General features: G+C 36.0%; 1 protein-coding gene across 1 annotated transcript in view; it reads left to right on the top strand.

The window, feature by feature from the left end:
• The window catches only part of cfap74 (cilia and flagella associated protein 74), a 56,951-nt gene extending 41,757 nt beyond the window's left edge, over window positions 1–15,194 (top strand). Inside the window, exons 27-39 of the mRNA XM_053503365.1 lie at window positions 1,633–1,728; window positions 1,886–2,037; window positions 2,532–2,666; window positions 3,354–3,463; window positions 3,551–3,606; window positions 5,152–5,271; window positions 5,804–5,959; window positions 6,281–6,410; window positions 6,738–6,892; window positions 8,130–8,268; window positions 8,779–8,906; window positions 9,093–9,227; window positions 14,617–15,194. Of these exons, the coding sequence (XP_053359340.1) occupies window positions 1,633–1,728; window positions 1,886–2,037; window positions 2,532–2,666; window positions 3,354–3,463; window positions 3,551–3,606; window positions 5,152–5,271; window positions 5,804–5,959; window positions 6,281–6,410; window positions 6,738–6,892; window positions 8,130–8,268; window positions 8,779–8,906; window positions 9,093–9,227; window positions 14,617–14,727 (1,623 nt within the window). The 3' untranslated portion in view covers window positions 14,728–15,194. The remainder of the gene's footprint in view (window positions 1–1,632; window positions 1,729–1,885; window positions 2,038–2,531; window positions 2,667–3,353; window positions 3,464–3,550; window positions 3,607–5,151; window positions 5,272–5,803; window positions 5,960–6,280; window positions 6,411–6,737; window positions 6,893–8,129; window positions 8,269–8,778; window positions 8,907–9,092; window positions 9,228–14,616) is intronic.
• Window positions 15,195–19,225: the final 4,031 nt, after the last annotated feature.

The raw sequence follows: 19,225 nt of genomic DNA, 5'->3' as shown, positions 1-19,225 counted from the left end.
CACAGTTGCTGTCATTGTTGGACTATTTTTTTTATATGAATAACCACATTGAATTCATTCAGCAATTCTGTAAAACACATTTTACACACTAGCTGGGAGCTAAAAGAGATAGAAGTTACAAAAGCATTCAGATTTTACTGTTAAGAAACTATTAAGAGTACTTTTATGCTAATTGATGAATACAAACCTAAATCAAATTATCAAAACCCATCAATATTTATTTAAGACTTAGACATCAGCATGGTCTCATGTATTTTTTAATAAAGACATCAAAACAATATTTAAATTATCAAAATCAAATATACAAATGTCAGGGTGGACATAAGCGTTTTGGGCAGACAATCTAAGCATATAATTTTATAGAAGGGCTTTTATTACAACTTTACACAAAAAAATTATTTAATCACACACATGTTAAAATAGTTTATGTCCTCTGTCCTGCATTGTGGTTTTTAAGTGCACACTGCACTAGGTTGTTAAATATGTTCATGGATTTTGTTATGAGTTTGGCACAAGGGGGGCAACAACAAACAGGGACATGTGGCGAGGTCTTACGTAAAGGGGTCATTTTATTTAGGGAAGTAAAGGGTTAAAGGAGGTAGAAAGGGAAAAAGGGAAGGAAAGGTGTTCACGTGCAGATCTGGTGGGCAGTGCCCTGCTCGCATGCGGGCACAGGCTGGTGAGCGGTGGCGGCGGGTAAAGTGGCACGTTCTAGCGGCTGTCCTTGCCACGGTGTCAAAGGGCCAAATACCATACATTTAAAGTCCTTGGTTAATGTACATTAGACGGTTATAAACCGTATAAAAAATATTAAAATCCTTAAAATATAAAGTATAATAAATACTACAATCCCATACAACCAATAATGTTGCTACCGTATTTTTTACGGTAAATTTTTGCCAACCACAGCTGCCAGTTTTTTACCGTAAATTGTTTTAATATAGCATAAACATGTAAATTAGATGGCTATAAACCGTAGAATTTTTTTTTTTTTTTTTTAATTGTACAAACAATAATGTTGCTACCATATTTTTTATGGAACATTTCTGGCAAAATTACGTTGTTGTTGTTTTTTTAACGGTGTATTTTTTACAGAGCAGATATTTTTCTGATTTTTAAACTATATTAACAAAGGTTTAGTAAAATATAAACTAATGCTTCAGTATATTAATAACAAATACCTTCTCTGAGAGTTTATATGTTACATCCATAACCTTTTTTTTTATTTTACTGCAATAAACCATATTTTCGTATGTTTTTAACTGTTAAATTTAAGGTCTTACTTTGTAAAACTACAAAGTATTACAGTTTTTTACTGTAAATTCTATGGTTATCCCAAGTTTTGTAAAATACAGTTTTATTCTGCATTTATATGGTATTTTACTGTTAAAATTACGGACATTTTTTACAGCGCACCCAAAATGCGAGTACAAAATAAGTAATTCGAGCCAAATTCCACATCCCTCATTCTGTGTTGAAATGCATTCCAAAGTTCAGCTGAGACTCGTTAGGCTCTCTGGGAGTCTAACCAGATCATGCTCCTACGGAGTCCTATCAGATTTTGGCAGTCATCTATTTTTCATTCATTTCTAGAAAAAAAATCTAAGCTGTTCACTTTTTTTTTTTAAACAGAGGTGTCTGGTTCAAGTTACGTTTAGCCCATTTCTGTCTGATGCCATCATCAAGGCCAAGGCTGCTCAGCTGCTATCTCAGAAGGAGGAGCTACAGGTAGTTAAGAAATTAAAAGATGAGGATAACTTTGGCAAAAGCCCAGATGCTGCAACATCTGTCCTGATACATTGGTTATCTTTCGGTTTACTAATCCTGATAAGATATGTGAGATTTGATAGAAGCTTTGATAGAATGTTGTTTTCCATTATTGCAGAACCAAAATGAGATACAGGAGGAACCAAAGAAAGTCAAAAGTGCCCTAAATCATAACTCAAGCAAGCTGAATGAGAAGACCAAGAAAGGGTCCCTGTCTCCCAAAAGTGAGAGTCCTTTGCAGGCCCTGAACCCAGAGGACACAAAGAAAGAGTAAGTGTTCATTTTAAGAATACAGACCTATATGTATATAGGAAATTCTACATTCATGAATAATGAAATTCTATTCCAAATTTAGCCCCTTTTCTGTTTTTATATCTTCCATTGTTCTGAGAAGGCTTTCCACTATATGTTGGAGGGTTGCTGGGGGGATTTGTCCATTCAGCCACAAATAAAGTACTGTCAGGGTGAGAAGATTGGGTTGCAGTTAGTGTTCCAGGTCATCCCAAAGGTGTTCAGTTTGGTTGAGGTCAGAGCTCTGTGCAGGCCACTCAAATATTTTTTCTTTAGTTTTGCTTTGGGGACATGTATTATCACCCTGTATTTCCAGTAATGCTTCATATAAAGACTGCATTCAGGCCATTTGCAAAAAGGTCCACATATGTTGTGATGTATGGGTGTGTTTTTACAAATCTTTGGCTATATAGTGTATTTTATCAGATTACTGTAGGTTCTACACATGGCTAATATATTCCTTGTTTGTCTAGCTTAAATGAGTATACTGCTGCAAAGGCCTCTCTACTCCAAACTTTCACGGAGACATGCAACCGTTACATCATCCCATGCTTTATTTCTAATGGAGACATTACACACCAAAAGGAGACAGGGGAACCCTTATACAGGTGAACTGACATATAAATACCTATCTTTAATCCCTAAGGCCACCAGCACCGATCGGTGCATAGGGTAACGGGAGTTCTCCTTTGTAGAGGACTTTCGCTGTTTCCGTAGCGGTTGGTTTTTTCCATATAGTCAGCCAAAAAAAATATAAACACTTAAAATAGTGTAAAATAAATCGTATAATGTATATTATATTAATATTATTATATAATATTAATAATACTGTTATATTATTATCATCATACATATCAATATATAATATATAGCAGTAAATTTAGTATATGTGTGTTTACATTTTTTGGCTGACTCTGTATATATACAGTATTGTAAATGTAATAAAATCACATAATAATGCATTTAATGTGTGTGACTGATGCATATATTGTTCACTGTAGCCAGTCACAATGAAATGTAGTTAGACATATTTCTAGGTTACTGTGCTTGGTATGCACCTAAGCACCTAATCAAAAGAAACTGCAGCTTTTTTTTTCCAATGGTCTTGATGCACCCTTAACAGGTTAATTATCTAGATGACTAAAAGCATTCATAAACATATTGCCTCAGATTTTAAGGAGAATTGTGTACCATAGTGTACAGTGACTAGGAAAAGGATTGCTCTAATATTTTCTTGTGTCAGTATGCTTGAGGCCAGGGCTGGATTAATAAAAAAAATAGAACCCTTTTCACAGTCCATATAACACACTGTACCTGGAGCTGCATTGCCCAGCTGTTCGACCCATGCTGATGGTCATATCTGACAGCGGTGAAACGACTATCAACTTCAACCAGGTGGCATTAGGTAAGATATGTCTGTCTGTACAAATACTAGATTTACTGTGTTTGAAGAGATTTTGATTTATTTATTTATTTTGTTTGTTTGTTTTAGGTCAGAAGGTTTTGAAAAAAGTGACAGTACAGAACATTTGTTCAGAGTTTGTGAAGGTATCCTTCGGAAGCAGACTTCACGACTTTTTTACTTCATTATTATTAACAGTAGTAGTAGTATTACAAGCATTATAGTTGCAACGGTTTTATAATTCATTTGTTTATAATAAACATCTTAGACAAAATACAGTAAGTCTCTAGCATACAAATAAGTTACGAGAGCTCATTCGTAAGTCCAATTTGTTTGTCCAAAAAACATTGTCTAGGTACTAGGATACTAACACAATTGGCTATACCCAGTGTACAACTAACATGTTCCATGATCTTATACTTGTTCTTTAAAATCATGCCAATGGTTAAACGATTTATGTTAAAAGAATAAGCAAGATCTGCTATCTTTTCATCTTGGTCCATCTTTTTGATTATTGTCACTTCTGTCTCCATTGCTTGGTGCTTCTTAGCAGAACCAGTTTCCTCGTCACTGCTTTTACACTTGCTTCCGGACAGACTCGGATGCACGCTACATGCACCTGACAATGTAACCCGGACAGGTCATGCGCAAATGCATGTTCTTATTATAAAAGGCTTGTAGCTTAAATGTTTGTATGTAGGGGACTTACTGTTCTTTTTTTTTTAATTCTTAAATCCTTAACAGTACCTGGCATGTTGTTATAGGAAGATTATTAATTAGGAGGTCTTATGCAGTCAAACACATTGCAAAGTTATTGTCACCACCCATAAAGTTGATTCTTTGCCTATAAGAGCAATATGTCATGTTTTATTGCTTTTATAAAGCAGCAGAGTAATCTGATTGGACGAGAAACATTTCACAAGTGGTGATATAGAGCATAACACCATGGGGAAACCTAATTATAAGTATCAATCCGCATCATCAGTATGTCATCAGTGAATTGCCCTCATGTCTATGACCACATCACATGTGATACTGCTTAAGTAACATTCAAATCTGCAGCGTTCATCTAATAATTCTACAAACATAGGAAATTTCCCACAATTGTGATAGCAACTGCTTGTGATTTATTACGTTTCTGGGCTGTTATTCCATTGGCGATATTACAGCTTGTACCACAAGTTTAAATATTTTATTTATTAAAGCACATCATGTCATATTTTGATTAGTTTATAGTTGATAGCGTACATTAAATTTTGTGACACTTCAATAATACAAGTAAGTATCACTAATGTTGTAGAAGCTAGAAGCAGTCACTGCCTCAAAAGCCTCTTTTGTTCTCTCTCTAAGTTTATTAGATGGTTAATCTCAGAATGTTTCATTCTGCCAAATACTTTTTTTTAAATCTTTTTTTTATGCTGTGCATTGATTTGTATTCAAGCTGTTCTAGAAAGTTTACATTTTAGAATTAAACAGTGCTGTTATGAATTTTTGGAATGAATTGTTGAATATGCAAATTATTCTGTAATAACTGAACCCAGTAACAAGTTTATGTTTATGTTGTGTGTCCTGTCTGACAACAAGCCGTGATTTTGGTTGCTGGCGAGCTTGATTTGTACACCACTTTAAAATAACTATTTGAGCCTCGTTTTACTGTGCCAGCAACATGTCTTTCTTAACATAAGCTGCAGCTGACGTCTTCACTGCTGGACATAAACGGACCATTTGCTGTGTTGAATGCGATGAGAGGAGTCAGGCCTGGAGAGACACACACACTTGTGCTGGCTTTTACACCAGCTTTAAGCAAAAAGGTAAACAGCACTGGCCTCTAGTGGTGTGTAGGGTAGTAAGAGATTCAGTATGAATTGTTCTATCAAACTACTTCTGTCAAAAATAGCTTGGGATTTTGGGGTTTAAATAACAAATGCATGAAGTATTTAATGTAGGGCATCCATGTTTCACTTAGGTTAGTATAAGTCTGACAAAATTGTGATTATGTGTAATTAATTATTGCTTGTGCCTTAAGGTAGAAAACAATTAAACTTACATTTGATCTAGTGTTTATAAATGACTGAACATTGCAAATATTAAATCACAGGGAAATTTGATAATATGTGATTTTTTTAATAAGAGGATTTTTGTTTGTTTGTTTGTTTGTTTGTTTAAATTGCAGATAACATCCAGGTGACATTATCTGTACTTGTTTATAAGTTACTAATATGTACATTTGAAAAAAAACAGCTTCAGATGGGAAGTGGAAGTGAAAGTATGTCACCATGAGTGTTACATGTTGTCCAACATATTTGTAAATATACTGATGTGATTTGATGTTTGTTGGATCAGTATCGTGAAATACTGGAGGTGAGCTGCAGTACAATGACTCTGGAGTTCACGCTTTGTGGAGAAGGCATCCAGCCTCTCGTCACTTGCACACATGAGGGACCAGTCCTGGACTTTGGATATGTGCTGGAAAAACAGAGCTCTAGCCAAGTGCTTACGGTAAAATTAGAACTACTTTTTGAATTTTTTTAAAATAAAGATAAAACATAATGATTCTGAGGTCATATCCTGTTAATTTTGTGTAATTTTTTTGGGTGGTGGTGGTAGTGGGGTTAATGAATTAAAATTTGCCATGCCTAATTAAAGTTAATTGCTGTGAGTGAACATGAGTATTTCATCACCATTTCATTAGAATATATGATTAAATGATAATTGATTGTGAAATCAATTGTGTGCATGAAGGTGTGTTTAAGAATACTATTGATCAGAATTTAATAAGGCATAATGCTCTTGTTTCTCCTTTTTTTTCTCACTGTGCAGCTTCAAAACTCATCCGATCTGCTTGTACAGTTTAGAGTGTTGTTGGACAGCCTCAGTTTCCCCAAACACAAAGACACACGCTTGTTTCCATCATTTCTTTCTGAGTATTCCACACCATGCACAACTCTGGGTAAATGTACAATGACAAATACATTTTCACTCTGGACACTAAAAGATGTGATATACTATACGTAGTATAATATGGTATTTATTTCTTTAGGAAAGCTGATGCAGTCGGGTGGATTTAAAATTTATTCAGTCCTGTTAACAATAAAAAAAAATTAAACTTTTTTATTGTGAACATTTTTGGACATTTCTACGCTTATTGTTGTGAATAACATTTATTTTGTTGGCAAAGCAAACATGCTATCATGTTGTTTTTTCTCATGTGACCAGCACTGATTGTCTAAATTTATGAGTTTGGAAACATTTTGTTTTTGTCTGCTGTTCCTCACAGGCACTCAGAATTACAGCGGTCAGAGTGTGTTTAGTGTGTCACCCACAGAGGGCATCATCGCCCCCGGTAAAGTTCAGGACATCGCTGTAATGTTTCAACCTGATCATGAGAGTCTACATTACCGAGATGCACTCCGTATACAACTTATGAACCAAGTGAGAGAGTTTCACTCAATTTCACTCAATTTCGCCTGCAGCAAACTGATGATAATAATAATGATATGATTAAAGCATGTATAGTTTTACACATCCAGGTCCAACTGTCTGAATCGAAAAGCAAACACAAAATTTTATTTACTTTAAATTTATAATGAAATGGATTTATCTAATTTTGTTGTTCAATTGTTTCGATTCTTGTTTTGATTTATTATTGCATCTACAGTAACACCTCATTCACAGGAAGTTGTATGGCAGCTACTCCATATAATCTAAACCTAAATTATAAATGCCTTTTTTAACAGAAAAACATACTGTTCAGTGGTTATAAAAAGTCTAGATACTCCTGTTAAAACTACAGGTTTTTGTGATATAAATATAAATCCTATGGGATCTTTGTTCACCTTTAAAGTGCTGTCTAACAGAGACCTGCAGGTTTTGTGCCAATATAGATTTGGTGCTATCCATGATTCCCATTATATTGACTAGAGCCCTCAGTCCCAGCTGAAGAGAAGCAGTGCCATAACATGTTGCTGCCGCCACCATATGCTTATCACCATGCTCTTTGGGTGATAAGCATATGGTATTTATTAGTAACTTGTGCTGAAAAAGTTAAAAAGTTTTACAGACTGTAACACATTTTATCCACAGGGTTTTGGGTGGGACCGATTCGAGCATATCTGCCTGGCCAACTTGCCCCTTTGCCCAGATATGTTTTTACCTTTTTTTGGAAAAAAGATCTGATGTGATTTATCTTCGCTTCACTCATTTTTACATCACAAAAACCTGCAATCTTACCAGTGCCTTTTTGACACGGTACAGTTCCTGTGGTGAAGAGTTAGCAAACATTTCTAAAACATTTATTAAATGACTCTTAGTATAAAGGTGTCTGTAATTTTTAACAGCGACAGTAATTTTAAAGTTTCAGGACAGAGGACTTAACTTAGCTTCTTCAGTTCTGCAATGACAAGCTGTCCATTTTTGTTATTTTAAGTTTAGCAGAAAGGAATAATATGGTTTGTGGTGTGTTATTCCTTACCTGACTTTACTTCTAGCTGAGTTTTCAGAACCACATATAGGATGAAATATCAGAATTTTACCATATGAAGGTTTTTCCAGGCTGACAGACACAATTTTTTACTCATTTATGTTGTAGGTACACTTTATGTCTTTGACTCACTGCTGATATTATCATATTTGTAGTGTTTTAATAATTTTAATACTGTGTGTGTGACAGCAAACAGTGTGCAATCTGGAGTTGCGCGGTGCAGCACGGTGCCACAATATGTTTGTGTGTGGTGGTGATCCATTAGACCTGTGCTCTGAATCACTCATCCATCCAAATATATACAGTGCAGACAAGACAGAACACGCAGGTACGGAACATAGCTTGTGTGATATTCCTGAGAAATATCTTTTCCCCCTATTTATCTTAAACATTCTTTTTTAAAAGTTCTTTTGTCTAGTCTTGCTATGGTTGCAACTGTAGATGTTTTTATACTGAACAAATGCACCCCTGGGCAGGGGTAGCTCAGTGGTTAAGGCATTGGACTACGGTTCGGAAGATCCCAGGTTCAAACCCCACAACCACCAAGTTGCCACTGTTGGGCACTTGAGCAAGGCCCTTAACCCTCAACTGCTCAGATGTGTAATGAGATAAAAATGTAAGTCGCTCTGGATAAGAGCGTCTGCCAAATGCCTAAATGTAAAAAAATGTAAATGGTTTTCTTAATACAATGAAGTTAATCTAATAAAAAATAAGCTTAGTTAGTCCCTAAATATGTGTTTGTATGCTAGTGCAGCCTTGTATGCTTGGCCAGGAAACTATAAGTAAAGAAACATGAGCTTATTTGTTGTCTCCTTGTTTGGCTGGCACTCACACACAGAGAGGGAGAAGTTGCCCACACCCCTGTTGCTGACTCTAAGGAGTGTGTATCGTGAGGGCCAGGTGACAGCCGCAGTGCGGGAGTTAGAGGTGGGCTGTATCCACAGCTCACAACCACAAAACAAGAAGGTACACTTGTAATTGTATATCCTAGATCTAAAGACACTCATATTTTACACATTGTCATTATAAAGTGTAATTATGACACTTTTCCTTCCTCAATATAATTTCTTCCTGCTTTCCTGTCTTCTCTTTTTTTCTCTTCCCTGCAATGTTTGTCTCATCCCATCTCCCTTTTTCGTTTACCACTTGTAGAATGGGGAGTTTTTGTGGGAGAACCTAACTGGTCTTCAGCAGCATGGGTTCAGTGTGGACCCCACTAAAGGAAGTGTAGATGCAGGTCACAGACGCATCATCACTGTCACTTGGACACCTCCTATTGGACACATGGTACGGAATGATTGCATGTCACTTACTGGTGTAATGCATTGGCAAATGGCCAAATGTTTCGTTTCTTAACCAAATCCTAACTAAAAGGCGTTTTTGTAATAAAATGTGAATTGTAGCACTTTGCCATCAGATACACTGGCTACAAACTCAGAAATAGAGTTGCCAGCACTGTCAGCATGGTCTGTGAATTCACTTGAGTTCTTAATTGGGCTTAGCTAGGGGTGTGTACAAGATTTATGTCTGTACATCCATAAAATATAAAGTAATACTATACACAAGTTACACATGAGTTGTCAAATGAGCATCAGATCTAACAGATGCTCGCTAGGTTATATTTACATGAATGTAAAAACCTCCTATTTGCGTGAGTTTTAATCTCAGCCAAATGCTCTGTTACTCCTTTTGGCAGCCTTTCAAAAACAGGTCAGTCAGAACACGGCTAATATTCCCATACAGAAATGTAATATATGTACATATATCAGAGAAAGGTTTTTTTATATACGTAACATATACACTGATCACTCATAACTTTTTCTATTTTAACCATTAATATTAAAACCATTCAGGTTTTAGGATTCCCTTGTGCCACTGGAGCAGCTTTGGCCCCTTTTGTGGAGGGTTTGGCATTGAAGTTGGAGGGGTTGGTGTGTCTGGTACTAGAACAGTAGCAGCGGGTCCTTTAGGTGCTGTGGTTTGCAGGGTGGGGCCTTTATGGATCGGGCTTGTTTATCCAGCACATCCCATGTGTAAGGAAATTTGGAGGCCACATCAACAACCTTGAACTCTTTGCCTGCTAAGCCCAATATCCCGCAGACCGTGATGCACTGCTTGTTCTGAGGCATTTCTGTCATGGCCATCATTGACTTTTATCGGCAGTTTGTGCCACGCTAGCTTTTCTATGAGATAATCCCTTAGTCCACATGGCTGTAAATTGGCCTTGGGTGCCCATAATCCCGTTTCCAGTTCACTAGTAAATAATTGATAATCAATGTTATTCAATTCACCTGGCAGTGGTGTTAATGTTGTGGCTGATCAATTATATACTGTATAATCATATGTGTTACAAAATATATGCCGTGTAAAAGTATTGTATTTTGTCATGTTACAAACATAAATGTATTTTATTTTATGTAAACACAAGTGCCACTTAATTGTGAAGTGGAAAGAAAATCATAAAGGGTTTTAAAAATTTTTTACAAATTAAAAAAGTGTGGCATGCATTTGAATTCTAACCCCAAATTGCCTTTGAAAGTCACCTAATTAGCAAAAAAAAGTCCACCTACACGTAATTTAATTTCAGTATAAATACAACTGTTCTGTGAAGCCCTCAGAGGCTTGTTAGAGAACATTAGAAAACAAACAGCTTCATGAAGACCAAGAAACACACTAGATAGGTCAGGGAAAACGTTGTGGAGAAGTTTAAAGCAGGTTATAAAAAATATCCTAAGCAATGAACATCTCACGGAGCACTGTTCAATCCATGATCTGAAAATGGAAAGAGTATGTCATACAATCGTACAAAGACATGGCCGTCCACCTACACTGACAAGGAGAGCATTAATCAGAGAAGCAGCCAAGAGGCCCATGGTAACTCTGGAGGAGTTGCAGAGATCCACAGATCAGGTGGGAAAATCTGTCCATAGGACAACTATAAGTCATGCACTCAACATATCTGACCTATATGGAAGGGTGGCAAGAAGAAAGCCATTGTTGAAAGAAAGCCATAAGTAGTCCCAATTACAGTTTGCGACAAGCCATGTGGGGGACACAGCAAACATGTGGAAAAAATTGCTCTTAAACGTTTTGGCCAAATGCAAAAATATTATGTGTGGCGTAAAACTAACACTGTGCATGATGGTGGCAGCATCATTGTGGGGATGCTTTTCTTCAGTAGAGCAATAAAGCTCATCAGAGTTACGAAGAAGATGGATGGTGCCAAATACAGGGCAGTCTTAGAAGAAAACATGTTAGAGTCTGCAAAACCTTTTGGCTGATACTGATACTGTATATGTGAAAAAACATAATACTTTTGCAAGACACTATATGACCATATACAGTATGTACAATATATGGCACATATAACAAATTCATATATTACCTCAATATATTACAGTTCCACAGTGTATTGAAAATTCATATATGTCCATAAATAACATTTACACATGGGGTTGCTCATTCTGACATATTCATTATGTATTGTTACATATGCAGTATCAGACGATGTTTGGACATATTTTTCATAATTCTTAGTGTTTTTTTATGTTTTTATTGTTTTAACATTGCATAGTATACTAATACTGAAGACACTGAAATTATAAAAGAGAAAATATGGAATTATGTAGTCAACAAATATTTATTAAATAACCCAGAATATATTTTCCATTTAAAATTTTTCAAAGGAGTCACCTTTAGTTTTTATAACAGATTTGGACACTCTTGGCATTCTCTCGGTCATCCTCATGAGGTATTGTAATAAACTGGAATTGTGTCTCTCAATCTTGAAGGAGTTCCCAAAGGTATTAAGTACAGTACTTGTTGGCTGCTTTTCTTTCACTCTCCTTTCCAGCTCATCCCAAACCATCGCGATTGGATTAAGACCAGGTGATTTTTGGAGGCCACGTCACCTGATGCGGCACTCCACCACTCTCCTACCTGGACAAATAGCCCTTACATAACCTAAAGAGGTGTTTGGGGTCATTGTCCAGTTGGAAACCAAAATATGTTCCCACTAAGTGCAAACTAAAAGGAATGGCATGTCACTGCTAATTCCTGTGGTAGCCATGCTGGTAAAGTGTGTCCTCAATTTTGAAGTCACCAACAGTGTCCCCAGCAAAGCAACCCCACAACATCACACCTCCTTCTCCATACTTTCAGGAAGGCCTGACTCATGCAGTCTCCTCTAAACAGTCAGTGTTGAAATATGTCTACCACTTGAACTCTGAGAAGAATTTATGTGTGCTGCTTAACTGACGTTTCTTGCCACAATATGAATTTGTACAGTAGTTGTAAAAGCAATAATAGGGCGATGCACTCTGTACCCAAAAAAACGATGGTCTAAAGTACATTAAAAAGGCAAGAAATATCACAGATTAATGCCTGACAAGGCACACCTTTGAATTGAAAACCAATCCAGGTGACCACCTGATAAATCTGATGGAAGAATGCCATGCATGTGCCAGGCTGTCATCAAAGCCTGGCACTTGCATGGCAATCTAAAATCTAAAACATTTTCTAGTGTTTTTAACACTTTTTTGTTTACTACACATTTCAGATGTTTTATTTCATAGTTCAGATGTCTTGAGCATTTATGTACAATGTTGAAAAAAACATTGTGTGTGTCCAAAGTTTTGACTGGTAGTGCACATCCCAAATGCCTGTTGTCATGTTTAAACTGTTCTATTTAAAAGGATTGTTGGAATTTTTATGTCTCCAAAATTAAGTTCAAATTTTGGTGGTTTTGTAGCTTTACATAAAAAAGGGGTTTGTTTTTAACACCCTGTATTAATCATTTAAATAAGGAACGTGACACGGTTGACCTGGACAAAAAAATCTAGGTTTAAAAGACTTGTTCTGTGGATTCTTTGGATTCTTTGAATTCTTGAAACTTGTCTGTAATTGAACAAACCATTGCAAATGAATAACATACAGTTTCTTTCTTCATGTGAAGTTTATTTAGTTACAGTATGTATACCCTGCTTCATGGTTTGCTTTAGATTTCATTTTGATTCATACAAATTTACATTTGATACAAACTTAAATAATAATTTTTATTGTGTAAAGCTGCTTTTGCGGCAATGAAAATTGCTAAAAGCGCAATACAAATAAAATTGAATTGAATTGAATTGAATTGAATTTAATGCAATGCTGCCAGTCAGTCACAAAGACACAGCATTTTGTTGACTGAGGAAAATATATAGGTTTATAATTTTTAAGATAAAATAAATTTTAGATTTTAAATAAACCTCCTGACACAGTCAAATACAGTGGGACCTCGGATTACGAGTAACACGGTTTACGAATTTTTCGCAAGACAAGCAACAATTTTTAATCATTTTTGACTTGAAAAACGAGCATTGTCTTAGTTTACGAGCACCAAGTATCATGTTTCACGCATGCGCTTCTTGTTTTAACAACGAGCGTTACATTATCACAAGTGAGCCAACAGTTTTTCTCTCTCTTGCAGCAGAATTGTAGGTAATCGCCTCTCCTTCTGGATGAATACACACACACACACACACGCTGTGATCAACATGCTATCAACTAACATGATCACTGCTGTAGGTAAAACAACAACAAAAAAAAAACAAATTAAACAGCTCCTCACCTTTGAAAACAATCGCGACAGAGAGAAGTTTGTGTGTTTATTTGGCAACCTGAGAGAAGGGGAGCTGTAAAGCCGAGACCTATCGTCTCCCCTGCTGGGTCTTAGTGCCTGCAGTGTTTTTGAGTGCGCGTGTGTTTGTGTCTGTGTAAGGCAGAGAGTTTGTGTCTTTGTTTGGCAACCTGAGAGAAGGGGGCTGTAAACGCGAGCGAGCCCCCCTTCATCCTCCCTCCTCTCAGGTTGCCAAATAAACACACAAACTTATCTCTGTCGCGATTGTTTTCAAAGGTGAGGAGCTGTTTAATTTGTTTTTTTTTTTTTTGTTGTTGTTGTTGTTTTACTTACAGCAGTGATCCTGTTAGTATGCGCTCACGTGAGTGTGACTAGGAATGTTCCTTGCTAATTTTTAAACGGTTTTAAAAACGGTCTATCCGTTAATGGGTGTGTGTGTGTGTGTACATTTTACACACATACACCCTGCGTGCACAAACGAAAACCCTTATCTGTCGGGATTTATTTTTAATTTTTTTAAAGGTAAAGTACAGGTTCATTTGTTTTATTTTTACTTTATATTTTGTATTAATTTCTATTTATGTATTAATTTTGGGGGGGCTGTAGAACGAATAATTTAAGTTTCTATTATTTCCTATGGGTAAATTAAATTTGGTTTACGAGTGTTTTGGAATATGAGCCCGCTTCCGGAACGAATTAAGCTCGTACTCCGAGGTTCCACTGTAATATAAATTGTAAATTTGTTGTAAAGCCACAACAAAAATCTGTCAAATGTTGAGGAATGATGATTACATTATGTCTAAAAAGATCAGGGGTTCATAAATTGTTCTCTAATATTGATCTCCACTGTATATAAAACCTGGCTTATATAAAATGTGTTAACATGGACATTTTGTCATAACAGCATGTTAGCACTTTGACACTAGTAACAAACAACTGGATAAAAATTATTTATGCACATATTTATACAAAAGTAAATGTCATCTTTGTCTTTTAATTGATATTTTGTCATTGATTGTGTGTGTGTGTGTGTGTGTGTGTGTGTGTTTGTTCTAGCCCAACAAGGTGGTACAGATGTGTGTTCCACTGATACTGAAAGGAGATGAAACTGAGGTGTACAGTGTCACTCTCCTGGCCTACACGTCCGAGCACACTGATTCTGGATAAGACTTCAGTCAAATATAAATCATAAACCTTCCTTGTTTTGGTTATTGTTATATATCATTAAAGATGTTCAGTTTGTTATTATATATACGTATATACTGTATATAAACTGGCCAACCAAAAAAAAAGTTACACACTCCAAGGTGACCAAATGTTTCCTCATGCTCCCAGAACCACACTTTCACATTTTGTGTCTTGAAATGTACCCGTGCCATCAGGAAAGAAAAAGTTTATTGATGTGATAACCTGGTCATTCAGTACATTAGGGTCGTCAGCTGACTTTGTTTTATTGCCAGATAACGTTGCTGAGACTAGCCCTGACCAACTGCCTCCAGAGGGTTGTACAGTAGGCACTGTGCTTGATGGGTGCATAGCTTCATGTGTTCCCTTCTTAACCCCGATACACCCATCACACTGGAATATGGTCAGTTTGGACCCATTAGACCTCATAACTTTTTTTGGTCCAAAATTCAATCTTTATGCTCTTGAGGAAATCTGTGTTTTAATTTTCTGATTAGTCTCACGAACAAGTCGTTTTCGTATGAACACACGGCTGTTTAGTCCCAATCCTGTAAGTTCTTGACACATTGTACTGTACATGTGGAAATGCTCTTACATTAACTGTTAAACATAGGTGTGATTTCCATTGTCATTTTTTTACCATTCATTTTACTATGCATTTAAGTGATCTTCATTCATGATTTTTTTTCTGACCACATTTCATAAAGTTGGAGGTTCAGGACTATTGTTACAGGTTTTAATAATGTGTTGGACAGCTCTTATACAAATTACAGTAATTTCACATCTCCTTAATTGATTATTATATTAAAAGAAATTTATATAAGGAGCACTAAAGAGGAATAACATAAACACAGTCACTATTTGTTGTGAAAACTGTTTGCTTGAAAAAAATCAGTAGTGTTAGATTCAGATTTCTGCAGAGAGGTTCTGGGAGGTTTTACTGAGTGACTGGAGATTATGCTATATGTACCTTTTATAACTTTGTCACACTTGCTTCTTTTTATTTTATGCAAAACCCAGGAGCCTGTTATTTATTTGGTAATTTTCAAATATACCGTATATTTGGAAATATTCAATGGTTTTGTATGTAATAACGCTAAAATATGATAAAAATACATAACAAAATGTGACTTTTTAATAACACTTTTGCACAGTACTGCGCATATACACCACACACAGGTGCATCTCAATAAATTGGAATATCATCGAAAAGCTGATTTTTTTTTCAGTAATTCAATTCAAAAGTAAAACTCATTATATAGATTTATTACATACAAACTGATATACAGTATTTCAAGTGTTCTGTTAATTTTGATGGCTTACAACTGATGAAAAAAATTTAGTATCTCAATATTTCAATATTGTGAAGAACTTCAATATTGAAGACTCATGGTGTAACACTCTAATCAGCTAATTAACTCAAAACTCAAAGGTCGTTTTGAGTTAAACACCTGCACATGAGCCTTTAAATAGTCTCTCAGTCTGGTTCGGTAACCTACACAACCATGGGGAGGACTGCTAACATCCTGCACAGAAAAAGTTGCAGAAACAACAAAGGTGTCACCTCAATCTTTTGTTGCCCTTTGCTCACTCCGTAGGCTCACTAAATAGGCAGCCTCTCTTTTTGCAGGTGTGCGTAAGGGCGGGGCTGCTGAAAACAGGCACAGCTTGAGAAAAATCATCATTAATGAATCTCAGGCTTTTCCCTGCACTATAAAAACAAGGTAGGGAGTGCTCAGGGAACGCTGGGAGGGGCCTCTTGGCCAGTCAGAGAAGATAAGCTGTTTCAAGGGAGCATGCAGGGCCCATTTTGCCATTCTGCCTGCCAACATTACTCAGCAGCCTTGTGCATTCCCGCAGGGCACTGCCTCCGGATCCGCACATGCACACCATCAACTTTTTTCTGTCCTCCCTCCTTAAAGCCTTTACTTTTTTCTAAATAAAATGACCTTTTTCTGTGAGACCTTTCCTCGTGTCTGTGGTACCACCAATGCATCAAAACCGTTACAAGAGACAACCGCAGCCTTAAGGTGATTCTGAAATGAAGCCCAGGACGTTTTAGAGCACTTCTTGCTTCTCTATGCTGACCGGGTTTATGGAGATGCTAATTTAATTTTCCAGCAATACCTGGTTTAAGGATTATGGTATCCCTGTGCTTTGTTGGTCAGCAAACTTGCCCGACCTAAACTCCATAGAGAATCTATGGGATACTGTGAAGAGGAAGATGTGAAACACCAGACCCAACAACGCAAAAGAGCTGAAGGCCGCTATCAGAGTGACCTGGGTTTCTAGTGAATTTGGGGTTTTCATTATGTGTAAGCCATAATCATCAAAATAAAAAAATTAAAAATAAACACATAATATAATATATATCAGTCTGTGTGTAATGAATCTATATAACATGAGTTTCACGTTTCATGTGTGTGTGAGATTAATTTTAGACAGCTTTTCTTGAATCATAGAGAAGCGTACATTATGTTTGATACTGTAGGCAGACAGAAGAGGGAGTCTGAGAGCACTTTCTTGGAGCCCTTTTTTTTTTTTTTTTTTTACATCAGCCAAAAGTTATTTTCTTGTTTCCTTTAACAACAGAGGAAATGTTTTTCAGGTATGTAATGGTGGCCATTTGCCTGCAGGTACTTAGTGCAGGACATATAATTTTAAACTCCTCTAGCAATTATTTTTCATAAAGGCATAATGCACATAAGAACTCAGAGACAAACATGTTAGAAACAGAAAATACAAAGCAAAGTATACATTGCTACATGGCATTTATTTATGTGACTTTACAGCCAGGTACAACATATATATATATATATATATAAAGAAAAAATATATATACTGTCGATAAATGATAAATAATGTTAAAATAATGGTCAAAATTGGTATTTTCTACTTAACTTAATACATAGAATTAACAACATTTACAAATGTCATTTATTTTAGTAAAATTATAATAATCCGATATCAATATGTATAAAATCACAAATATAATTTAGCAAATTATAGTGAAACTAATTAGGATGATACTGTATTTTACTGTAATTAGGTAGTTCTGGTTAGTTCTCTAATATTTGTTGAAAGATCTAGCACTTCTCTGCCTTTTGTTTAAAATCGACCTCAGTAGAATAATACAAATCTCCATTACAAAGCTTGATTTTATGCTGATTTTAGGACAGAGCTATTTTAAGTTAATTTGACTCCAAGATGAATTTGGTGAACAAATACATTCTACACTCCTGGTTTTGATCATTATTTATACAATTACTTAACATAGAACAATGAGCTTTTGCATTCGTTTCGTTCGAATTTCATCAGTAAAATCACCTGAAGAATGAGAAAAAAAATGTGTATTTCTAATTATTTAAATGGATTTAGAAAATATTTCTCTGTTTTTAAATTAGATTTTAACTTCTTGTAGCCATTTTGGCCCTTAAGTGTATTCTTTATGCTCGTCATGTAAAAATAATGACCAAGTTAGTGGCGTACCAACACATGTACACCATTATTATATATTATATATTATTATTGGTGGAACTTTAGACTTTAGCCTTCACATCAAGTTCAAGAATATATACACTGTGTTGAACAGTGACTTGCTGAATGTCAATATGACATGCTCTGGGTTGACAGTATATATATATCAGTAAAGCTGAGGCTCAGATAATGGGAGTGACCCATTTGCAAGAGAGAGGCATGCGGTCAGCATTTATGCCAGATTGGAGCAGATTACTCTAAATCAGATTACTGCATCTTGACCCTATATAAAAAGCAAGGTTATTACAAGCTTATCAGCATGCAGTATTAGTCTTTCTATGCACTGCATTGCTTCATTAGGTGACATTTGTGTGTTTTTTTTTTTTAAACTAATTTCATTTTGTCTTTAATTGTATATAGTGTCTGACGGACAGCTCTACATTGTCCCACGAGGTGGATTGTTTATTTATTCAGTTTATTGTCTCTGAATTATTTTATACATAGTAAAATGGGATATTTATGGGTCTAGACATTAAATTTTTCTACCTAATTGCCCAATTGAGCATTAGATTTGTGAGAAACAGTGTCAGGTCATTCTCTAGATAAAAACTTGTCATGTTGAAGGAGCTTAAGTATTTCCCTGGGAGTGCACTACCCACATGGGTTTACCAGGACCCACCTGTGGGAGCCAGTCAAGATCCTGATGATCACTTTGTAGCCTATCAAAGTAAAACATTTCTTTTCATTTCTTTTATTTATTCTACATATTTCAAATTAATCATCCATTAAACTTTAATATGAAAAATCCCATACAGGTTCGCAGGAAGCTTAGATCATATCCCAGGAAACTTCGGGCACAAGGCAGGGTACATTCTGGATAGGGTGCCAATCCATTGCAGGGCACACACTCACACACACACACTACAGGAACTGCCTTTGGACTGTGAGAGGAACCAGGAGTACCCAGCGGAAAATGCAGACTCCACGCACACAGATCTAAGGC

This window comes from Clarias gariepinus, chromosome 9 (genome assembly GCF_024256425.1).
Source record: "Clarias gariepinus isolate MV-2021 ecotype Netherlands chromosome 9, CGAR_prim_01v2, whole genome shotgun sequence".
Classification (NCBI taxonomy): Eukaryota; Metazoa; Chordata; class Actinopteri; order Siluriformes; family Clariidae; genus Clarias; species Clarias gariepinus.
This window is presented reverse-complemented; position numbering and strand designations above follow the sequence as displayed.